Below are 11,426 nucleotides of genomic sequence, written 5' to 3'. Positions count from 1 at the left end.
GGGTTGGTAGTGAATGGCACATTGTTTCGCTCTATCCAAAAATAAATACCCGAGACAGAGACATTGTGTAAAACAATGTTAATCCCGTTACTTTGTTGGTCCATGTTCGGGTAGTATAAAGGTTGGGCTTGGAAAAAAAATTTAAACTTAAAAACAAAATGGATGTAAAAATTTTAAAGATACCTTAAAAAAATTTCCGGTAGAACACTCGTGCTGATAACGTGTTGTGAGAAATAGAGAGAGAAGTTGCAAATATATCAGAGAGTATTGTATTGCCTTGATGTTCGGTGTATTCACAAATGGTAGTATTTATAGGCACAAATCTTACTGTGTATTTGCATAAATCAACAATAACGGCAAGAAAAACTTACCATGCATTGAATGCATGGCAGTGGACTTCACTGTGTTCAACAGTGGAATTGGTCATTCCACTGTTTTCACAACAATTTCTAATTTTAATTTCTACTTTTATAAGTGAATTTCTTCTTTTAAGAATTATTTTATGTTGTTTTAACTTATTAGGATAGTCTGAGGAAGAAGTAGTAGTTTAGTGGAGTTCCACCTCGAATTTTATGATCTTTCCCAAGGTTCGAATTCTTGAACCAATAATATGTTGGAGAATTTATTTCTGGGCTGTTTAGCCTTGTACCCAACTTATGAGCTAGTGTGCCGGTGCAGGCTAGTGGGTTTGGCTTTCGAACCAATTATCTTTCTTAATAATGAGAAAAACTTATTAGGATAGTCTAAAATGATTATATGAAGAATTTTTGTTTCATTATGTTCTCTCTAGTTTTTATTAATTTACCCATTTTATTTTTTTTGGTTATTTCTTATTAGTTACCCACCTCTTGTTTTCTAGTTGTGGACCATGAATTGTTTATGGATTTTTGTACATTATATCCTTGTGTTTTTCAATTTTTATATTGTACCCCTACCTCTTAAAAACTCTACATAAATTGTATAACGTAAAAAAATCCATTGTTCATCATCATCTTTACCTTCTCATTTTATTTCTGTTTGCCCAAAACATTAACTTCAATACAAGATATCATTAAATTAAGGAAAATTATATACGTAGCCCTTAGGGCTATGTATAAGGTGCTTAAAATGGAAATAAAATATTGAATCAAGCATTTATTACCTCAATTGACGTGAAAATGTGTCTTGAATTTTTAAACTGTTTCCATTTAAAGAAATGTATTCAATGCTTATATGTAGCCCTAAGGGCTACATATAACATTACCCATAAATTAATACTTTCTCTTTTCTTTTATGACACACATATCAATTTCTCCTAAAACTTTGTGTACAAAAAAGTGGGTAAACCAATAAAATTCACAAGGAGTACAATATTAGAGCATGTTTAGTTTTATATTTATGAGTTCTAAGAAATGAAAATCATATACCTAATTCATTTCCTCGTATTTGGTTCAACCTCTCCTTAATCCGTTAGAGCATAACCAATGGTTGCCCTATAATTTGTGGTCATTAATTATTTTATTACTTTCTAACTCTTTCACCTACCCCACCATTTTTTCTCTCTCCTTCATTTCCTTCTTTGCTCCTCTTTTTCTTGGTCCATCATGAAGAGCTGAACATCAATTTCTTGGCCAAATTTTTTCTCTCCTAATAAACTAATATTACTTTTATACTCTCTCTCCTCATGACCCACAAGGAGGGCAACCATTGGGAGCACTCTTACATTAGTGGTGTGGCAATAAATTCTCCTATTTTATTACCAAAAACTAGTTTTTCTACCAAAAATCCTCCGTAAACCTGGCCTTAAGGGCGGATGTACCGTTTAACAAGTGGGAGTATATGTTTTCTTTTACCCTATCATAAAATCCACTCTTCCCTTATCATACTCTTACATGCCAAAACTTAATTTGACAATTTTTTGTGGATGGCAAAAGTTTTTAGAAAAAAGGGTAAAAAAGAGAAATCATCGTTGAACATAAAGGGGTATATCCGACACTATAAAGAGAGTGGCACATTTTTTATTTTTTATAACCTCCTTTTGATAACCCGTGATAAGATAAATTTCCTCTAAACTGCCCTTGCACAAGGTCACTCACCAAGAGGCCCAACAAGCCTCACCCCCCCCCCCCCACAATATTAAAATTTGCTTCCACCAAAATTCGAACCTTGGTCTACCAGGATCCTTGGTAAAGAGGTCACATGGCAATGAACGAATTAACACATCTCAAATATGAGTATAAAGTTTAGGATAAAGAATTTTTTATCAGAAATCGAAGTTCTTGAACAATAAAATTACACTCTTTGATAATATGAATGAAAAAGACTTCAGAGGAAATATAATTCACCTTACAAACCCCAAAAATTGGCCGGAAAACTGGATTTTTACTAATTAGAAACCAGCACGAAAACAGACATACAGGAGTAGAAAAAGAAAAAGAAAAAGAAAAAAAAGAAGAGGAACCCCCGAAAACCTAGCAATAATGCTTACAGAGTATACAGATAATCTTCAATGGGTTAACAAGGATGAATATGGTTTCAACTTTGGAGAAAATGTTCCAGTGCTTCAAAGAAGAGAGGTGCCATTTCAGGGCTTGGTGTCTTGATTGCACATTTAACTCCGGGAATTCCAACTGCTGCAGTCAGTTCGATCAAAAATGGTATTCCTTTAGGTATCTTAGCTGAGAGATACAATACCTCCTGGTTTGCATTTTTCCTCTTTGCTATAAAGAACATGTTTGAGGAAGACAATTTGTCAAGAGTCGATTCCACACTGTTTATCACGAGGCCCGGGAATTCTCTCAAAACCTCGTTTGAATCAGGAAGGGATTTCCATGTCTGTCAAGTAAGGAAAAGTTAGTATGTTACGCACAAGGGCAAGCTAGATTAGCTTCACTTCACAGCAACCAAATAGGGGGGTGGGGGGTTGTTGAGTGGTTTACATGATGGAAAACGAGAATCAAATGCATTACCTCCAAAAAGGTTGCACGTTCCATTCTACCATCTTCAGTGAAGAGCACATGCAATGAAATCCTATCACTGAAGTACCAAACCGGTTGCTGGTTGTTCTTTACTGCCACCTGGAGGAGAGTGTTTGGAGCACCAGGAGCTACATTTTGAAACAGAACCATGGGGAGAAGAGTCCTTGCTGATGTCCCAGGTTGCAATGGTGGAACCTGAGAAACAAAAAGAAGTGCGTAAATTTGAAAAAGCCAATAGGGACTTTTTCCAGTAAAATTTAGCAACTAGCAATGTCTACCTGCAAAGGTCCACTAGCTGCAAGGCCAAATGTGTTTTTATTGAACTGGATCATGAACCCGTCAAGGACCAACTCCGTATTGTTCTCAAACAGCATGCTGTAGAACACTTGTCCATCTCTACGTGTAAGTTGTGCACTGATTTGTAAACCTTGACCTTTGGCTGCAGGCAGCAGCATTGGCAAAGGAGGGCTGCACAGCAAGAAGTGAACAGATAATTTTGCAAGTCAGAGTTCAGATAAAGCAGGTCAAGAGTAGATCTATTAATTGATATGTATCATCTCAATTTTGCGCCATTGGAAAGATCTACAAGGGTCTAACTGGACCAGGTTGGTGTTTCAAGGTCTGGCACATTGACTTTAAGATCAGTAACTTCTCAAGCGGAAGGAATGAGAAATCTCACTCACCCAGCTGGCGCAGGCTGGTCAACTGGGACAAGTGAATTCGAGTTGTCCAAGCCTATCAGATCACCAAGTAAGTCAGGAACAGGAGCTGGAGCAGCAACGGGTGGGGCAGCCACTGGCTGCCTGGATCCTGAGCTTGAAGCAGGCGAAGCAGAACCCTCGACAGGATGTGCAGACGATTCACCATATCCTGATTCACTTCCCTCAGGATAATCATCTTCCTCGGTTCTCTGGGATACTGTCTTAAGACGAGTTACAAATGATTCTGGTGGCTTGTGATACACGGATGATAGAGTTGCAATGTTGGCAAGAAGTTCATCAAGAAGAGAAGGATCAAGCTGGTTTGAATCATCGGTGATCACAGGTTTCTCTGCTAACACAACATCTTTAGCTGCCTGCAACAAGGCAATAACTCAATGTAAGAGTGTAACACTGTTTGTATAGGAGGAAATGGAGAGAAAGGGAGGGGAACAAGTTTCCTTGTCTAATTAAGGGATTGAGGGAAGGCCGGGGGCGGAGAGAGAAGCATCCATTTTCCCTCCATCTTTAATAAACATCATCCCTCCCAAAGGAAAATTGGAGCTCCATCTCCCCCCTCCCCTTCCTTCCCATCCTATATTGTTATCCAAACAATGTGTAAATGACCAATGCCTATTAACTAATTCAGCGAACCAAAAAGCCAACACAACTGAACTAAACAAGGAACTTTAGTGTCGTAGTAACTAAAAGTGCATTTTCTTAAGTAAATTCGTCGATGACAATATTTCTTCTAGCATATATTGACATAATATAAGCCATTGTCAGCAGTTAGTATGCTTGCTCCAAAAATCCTTCAAGAACTCAATAAAGAGAAAGATTAGATGACCTCTATCACTGGAAAGGCTCAGCTCCATCGAAATTTTCTGATTTTCAACAATGCAACAGCACAGGTTTTTTATTAAGATGGTGATGGGTGGTAGAGATTATCCACTCTCTCTTAGATAAAAGAAAAGATCAATATTCATACGAAATTCCAACAAACATGCCATTAATTAACTAGACCATACTAACCTCAGGATCAGTTGAAAGAAGACGCCAATAGATGTAAGCACGATCACGCAAATCAGGATTGTCGGTCTCAACAGTGGCATTATTCAAAACAGCCTGTAAGCAGTAACAAAATCCAAAGGAGAAGCAGCAGCATCAGAGACGGTCGCAGCAAATAGGACTTCGTGATAAGCTTATTCCACTCAATTATGCCAATGTATAATCTTGTGGAAGTTGGCAATTTCTATCATCTTAAAGGACAGTCATCTCTAATCATATTTACTAATCCAAACACAGTAACTACACATGGATACGGAGAATAACGAGATCAATACAATTCCTATAGAATTAGTCTCTTATCAAGATCCAGACTCCTAGTGTAGGATGTAACTTGTGTCAAGGAAACTCATGTAGACAATCAAATTGCAAAGCGAATATTCCCTCAAAATTCTCTCGTGTTTCATTCTCACTTTGGTTTCTTTTCCCAATACTGATCACCATTATTACACAAACACACGCGCACATTATTTTTTAACCTCCAGTTATTAATTGATCACCACTCCAAGTCAATCAATATGTTGTAGGAAACCTCTAAAGTCTCAGCAATTGTAGGAATATATATATGAGAAATGAGAAATTTTTTTACATGTTATAACTCTTATGAATAAGTGATGTAACTCTAATGAAAAAGTGATGTAACTCCAAAAACAAAATATTTGAAAAAAAAAATTCAAAATTTTTTTTTTTTTTAATTCAAATTTTTTTGGAGGGATATAACTCTAATGAATAAGTTTTGTAACTCTAAACCAATCGTGTGGTTGAGATTCATTCTCATTTCTCATGTAAGGAGCATTCTCATGTGATCTTGCCTCTCTCTCTCTCTCTCTCTCTCTCTCTCGATATATATATATATATATATATATATATATTCAACCTTGAAAGGGTAAATACCTGAATCATTTGTTGTGGTCCTTCTGTTGGCTTCTTTAGGAAAAGCTTGACGGTTGCTGTCAGCAGTTGCAATTGAACTTGCGGAGGCTCTTCAGGGAAACTTTCCAAGAAGCTCTCAAGTAACTCATCTGCATTGTCAATTCTTTCCGCATATTCACCAATGATCCAAATCATAGAAGCCTGAGAAGATACATATAGATAAGTAAGAGTCCACCACAACACAGATTAAAACCATCTCACTATCAAAGATCTGTACCTTGGCCTCTGGTTCATCTAAAGTGTCTAAGCTCTCGCAGAGGGTTGCAATGATGGACTCATAGCTGGAAGAATCATGACAAGCTTTAAGAAGATAGAACAAAGAAAGCCATATCGTGATATCATGGACTCAAATTACAGCAACTTACGTGTTAGGGTATCTTCTAAATATATCTTTGATGACTATAATTGCCTCCTGAACAACGTAATTTACTTTAATCTTGATCAGCTCCAGCAGGACACTGATGCAGCGTTCAGCAGCTCTCTCCAACTTGATGGCACAGCGACCAATAGCACGAACAGCCTTCCTAACAAAATCTACATCTACTTCTGTGGCATACTCCTTAAACTCCAGTAGAACCTGGAAACATGACCATCAAGTTAAGACTTAAGAGCAAAACCAATATATTATACTATAATTAGGTAGCAGCAGATGATAGATAACTCACCTGATCTATGTTCCTGTCTGAAGCAAGTTTGATCATGATTTCTAACTTCTCCATCTTGACATAGATAGGGTCATTGTACTTGCAGAAAAATACCTTAACAAGAAAAGAGTACAAGTAAATAAAGCAGATGGTCACAGACTGCTATTAATCATGAAATGGACAGAGTTTATGCTTTATAGTATAAATTTACACAGAGAAGCAAGTAAAGCTTCAAAATGCTGGTCCTAAATCCCTGCAATACCTTAATTTCATGGGCCAAAATAGTTGGCCTCTTTTGCACGATCAGATTGATATTCCTTAGGGCAACATACTGTATCTCAGGTTCTGCAGAAAGAAGGGTCACAAGTGGAGGGGCCATTTTCTTACAAAGATTTCGAACAATATCGGTACTAGTGATGAGTTCCATCTGCTGAAGAATCATCTGCGCAAATCCATAGAAGCGATGATTATGGATGCAACAAAAAACTAACAAAAGCCATTAAACTACCAGAAGGGGTGTGGGTGGGGTTGTTTTTTTTTTTGGGGGGGGGGGGGGGGGGGGTTCACCTTCACAGCTGAAAGCACAACAGCGCAGTTAGCATGTTGTAGACGTGGAGTAACTCTCTCTACAATGTTCTCAGCTTCGCGAGCATCAGCTGCTTTATATCTTGACAGGGCATCCAATATAAAAACTTGACCCCACCTGACAACCAGTGCAATTGAACTATAAATACATCACCATTAGGAATAGACAAGGTCCTAACATATGACGTTTCTGTGCTCCTTCCCCCCACCCCTCTAAACAGAAAAAAAGAAAGAGAGCTGGATAAAACATTACATGTTCCCAAGAGACATAGTTTTTACATTTCCCCCTAACCAACATTTAGATGGGTATGATATTGCATTGGACATAGAACAGTCAATCCACTTTAAGAATTTCAATTTATTGGAATCTTAGGAACTCGGTATGGCTCAACTTCAGCTGCAAATTAGCTATGCAACCAAAGTCAATATGATAATGACCGAGAAAAACAGAGTTCTCCCTGAAATCCACCTATATATATTTTACATGTTCATTTACGACAATCCCTAACTCAAACTTCAAAGGGAAAAGAAAAGGCAACAGTAGTGTATGGAAGGGAAAGATACCTGTGAAGAAGTATAAAGATCCAAGTTCAATATCAGGACCGAGACAATCTCCATCTAAGTCTCTTACCAACTAGAATAGACATACGACCGATACCTCATAATATCATAGGAGTATTTCTCCACAATCTTTGATGGTCCATTAGCAGATATTAAGTGATTTCAGTCCAGGAGTTGGCAATACTGCCACTGTCAGACACTAAAAAGACCAAGAGAAAATGGAAGTACGAAAATTCCTTCAACGATCCATTGACAAAGTCTATCACTCTACCCCCAAGCAGAAATCATCCCCTCTCAAGTTCTTATGGTTACTAAGAGACAAGGGAAACACAAAAGATCCATGTGGTTCAGAGTTTATGCATTCTGGATTTTACTGAGAGCCATAGGAAAACAAGTTGTACAACGCACCTGAGTAAAGAATAATATCTTCACAGCAGTTTACAGAACAATATCTCCCCTTCTAAAAAACAACAAATGCAATAGAGCATGACTTACTCAGTGCATTCATTGAGGGCAGTAAGGAGCTTTGCAAGTGTGGCACTTGTGATCTCAAAGATGGGTCTTGCGCTGTTTTCCTGAATCTCAGCAAGAGCTGCTACAGCATTTGCTACTACCATTGGGTTGTTATCAGATATCAAGTCTTTCAGTCCATCCAGAAATCCCCTATCCTCAACGAGCTCAGCATTTATATCGAAAAGCTTAGCAACACAGATAGCAGCTGTCTTGCGAACATATGGATCATCATCCTGTGAAGAAGAAAAAGGAAGGGAATTAATACTGCTTTACTCAAAGACATTCAAGCACATATGTCTGATAATCAATATATCAACCTTGAGGCACCTCTGAAGGGGATCACATAAATACTCGGTAATTTTATCAACACGAATGCAACCCATTGTTCTCACTGCCAGAGCCCGAATTAAAGGATTTGGGTCCTGTGAATCCTGCAAAGGGATTAAATGTAAAATGTCAGCTAGAGCTGCAGAAATAGATGGTCAAAGAAAAACAGCTGAGCAAACATAAGGCCCCAACCCCCCAACCCTGGGGGATGAACTGAAGAAATGTAGCCACTGCAAGAAGTGAACCTGGAAATGTGACATATTGCATGGACATAAATTAGAACTAACCCCCTTGCAAATATACATAACTATTAAATCTCCTACACGTGCAAACTATTCATCCCTCATAGACAGAGATCTTCTATCATCACATTAAAAGCTAGCCACGCTAACAAAGTGGACCTGCAATAATAGGCAAATGGGTGCTGCTGTGTGAGGCAACCTTTAAACTACTTATTGTGCAAAAATTTCATATTCGATTTGGACAATCATTTTAAGATAAATGGAGTATGAAGTATGAACAGAGCTCGAAGCTATTGCTTCGTCAAGAAACATGGGATTCTCATTCTAGTCATTTAAGAATTTGCAAATTCCATAGATAATCTGATGTTTCAACGGATACCCTCAACACTATGACATGCATTTTCACTGTATCTAGCTCTTCTAACTTCTGCTTCACATGCATTTTTTATTATAAAACAGTACATTGATATGTTATCTCCTCATCAAAAGATCACTTCCAGACAAGCTGAGCTGAAAGCATGACAGAAAATTCGCCATATTAATCAAGGACCACGACCTGACAATAAAATCAGGACAATGGACATAAATAGCACCAAGGGTATACAGTGGTGAACTGGCATGATACCTTAACAAATGTGTTGACTGCAAGAATCGCAAGGTCTGGTTGGCTTTTTGCATAATTAATCAGGTACAAGTATACTAGCTTCTTCAACTCCAGATTTTCCGTTTGCATGCAGTTCACAACATCAGTGAACAATGATGATACGTCCTTGCCAACAGTCATCGCAGCAATAACCTTTTTCACGGCATCCTTCCTCTTATCCTACGAAGAGATAATATCAAGCAGGTCAAAAAGCATATACACCAGAAAATCACACAAAAGGCAAGAAAAACATAGTGAGAAAATATATACAAAACAGAAAGGAAAACATTTGACATATAAAATGTGAGTTCAAATTGAAGATATAACCAAAAAGAATGAAAGAAAACAACATACTAAGTATTGAACTCCTCAGCTGCCAAACCTAAACAAGTGAACTATCCTAATACTAATGTAGTACAGAACTTGCAAAGCTATCAAAAAAGACTTCTCCATCTCATTTCCCTTCAGTGCCTTATATTCCCTTTTGGGCAGGACAGTCTCCTTGATCAGAAGCTTGTTTGTTTGTTTGTTTGTGTGTGTGTGTGTGTGTGTGTGTGTGTGCACGCGCGCGTGCGTGGTGGGTGGGTGGGTGGGTGCGCGTGCGTGGTGGGTGGGTGGGTGGGTGCGTGTGCGTGCGCTATCAACAGTGGCATACTAGTTCTAGAAATCTTGTGGAAATAGCTGGTCTGATTAAACTATACTCCCTTCTGTTTGTTAATAGATATTCCAGTTTGATTTCCATCCATTAATCTGTACTTCAGATGAGGATGATTGTACATGCGAGGGGGAATGAGGATAAAAGACGAGGCATGCCCCTAGGAGGGGGTGGAAGCGCAATGAACTTTCCAACACTTCTTAGTTCAGGTGGCACCTTGCCAAAACCCAAATACTAAGGTAGGGGGACAATGTCGTTATTATTTTTGGACAAATGGAGCATAATTATTGCAACAAGATAAAAGCTATGACCCAAATTTAAAATCCACGGCATGAAAAATAGTAGAACCCTAAAAGAAAAATGGTAATTCTAAATAGTCAGCAAGTTATGCTATTCTAAATAAATATCACCCACAGTTTACATGCCTGACCTATCTCGTTCTTCTATCCAACAGCTAAGGTGTATGTTTGTGTTAATCATAAGCCTGGCAACGTGGACGAGAATGGCATAATTGCATGAAATAACAGTAAAGACTAAAAGAAAAAGGGGAGATCAACCCATCTTTATTTAGTGGTTGAAACTTGAAATCCTCCCAAATGAGTACTCTAAGTTTCAGCATATCAAAATATGTTGCTCATAACCTAAAGCCTAAAGCCCAAACGGCTGAGATCAGTAGTTTACATCAAAACATGCCGAACTGCACTGCTCAATGCCTAAATCACAAAGGACAGAGATCAGCCAACACTGTTTCGTTTCGCTACTCTCTTGATTAACATCTCCAATTATCAGGAAGCATTATCCCGATTCCAGTTGCACGTAACGAAAACACTCGATACAAGGTAGCTCCAGCCTCCAGTTACTGATAATACATACACCTCCCCCCTCTTTCAATTCACAGCTTAATCATACAAATCACAGTTAAAATAATGATACAACAGCAGTACCTAATCAATCCAACTTCTAACATTACACGAGAAACTCATCATACACCGCAATTACAATCGAATTCCAAAATTGATTAAAAAACAAGAACATATGCAAATTCGATACAGCGAAATTTGAAGATACAATTGTACATAGTCATCAATCTATTGTTAATCCCAAGGTATGATCCATACAATCATGCATCGAAAATTAAACAAATTATTCCATAAATCAGACAAAAATCGATAAAACTAGGACGGATTTGAAAGAAACGACGAACAGATCTGAATACATTTCCGGCGATTGAGAACGAAAAGTAAAGAAAAAACGAGAAAATGAGCGAAGAAAAGTGAGTAGTAAGAAAAGAAAAATGGAGAGAAAACCTTGTACTGAGAATTGAGCTCTTCTTTGAGTTCAGGAATTTCACCCTTCTTGGTAGTGGAGAAGTACTTGGAATCGTGACCACTCATCGTTCTCTCTCTGTCTGAATCTCAATTGATTTTTCGCCTGTGATTTAAAAATGGCGTCGATGAAGGAAGAGGAGGAGAGAGAATTAAGAAATGGGAGATGTTATATTGTTATGTCTGTAAGAGAGAAGACTAATGACTAAACTGTCGATTTGTGGTTGGGCTCGGAAGTTTTACCAAGGTGGCTGAATGCCAATGTTTTTTTTTTTTTA

General features: G+C 38.0%; 1 protein-coding gene across 1 annotated transcript; it reads right to left on the bottom strand.

The window, feature by feature from the left end:
- Positions 1-2,255: 2,255 nt before the first annotated feature.
- On the bottom strand, positions 2,256-11,365 carry LOC104892269 (beta-adaptin-like protein C). The gene is made up of 15 exons (XM_010678151.4): positions 11,131-11,365; positions 9,151-9,348; positions 8,274-8,387; positions 7,939-8,189; positions 6,865-7,000; positions 6,560-6,739; positions 6,319-6,411; positions 6,019-6,230; positions 5,871-5,934; positions 5,615-5,794; positions 4,688-4,780; positions 3,641-4,032; positions 3,236-3,425; positions 2,949-3,152; positions 2,256-2,814 (listed from the first exon to the last, which is right to left on the bottom strand). Exons 1-15 carry the CDS (start codon positions 11,215-11,217, stop codon positions 2,515-2,517), a joined length of 2,694 nt encoding a protein of 897 aa, XP_010676453.1. The 5' UTR covers positions 11,218-11,365; the 3' UTR covers positions 2,256-2,514.
- Between the last annotated feature and the right edge of the window lie 61 nt (positions 11,366-11,426).

The sequence above is a fragment of the Beta vulgaris genome, chromosome 5 (genome assembly GCF_026745355.1).
Source record: "Beta vulgaris subsp. vulgaris cultivar EL10 chromosome 5, EL10.2, whole genome shotgun sequence".
In the NCBI taxonomy this organism is placed as follows: Eukaryota; Viridiplantae; Streptophyta; class Magnoliopsida; order Caryophyllales; family Amaranthaceae; genus Beta; species Beta vulgaris.
The sequence above is the reverse complement of the archived record's forward strand: the minus strand, read 5'-3'. Positions and strand labels throughout refer to the sequence as shown.

What these genes read in the sequence shown, in the direction of transcription:
- LOC104892269 (XM_010678151.4), bottom strand. Translation starts at nt 11,217, where the DNA reads ATGAGTGGTCACGATTCCAAGTACTTCTCCACTACCAAGAAGGGTGAA. An exon ending in AGCTCAATTCTCAGTACAAG is followed by an intron (nt 9,349 to 11,130) that starts GTTTTCTCTCCA and finishes ATCTCTTCGTAG; the next exon opens with GATAAGAGGAAGGATGCCGT. An exon ending in GACCAGCCTGCGCCAGCTGG is followed by an intron (nt 3,426 to 3,640) that starts GTGAGTGAGATT and finishes CTTGCTGTGCAG; the next exon opens with CCCTCCTTTGCCAATGCTGC.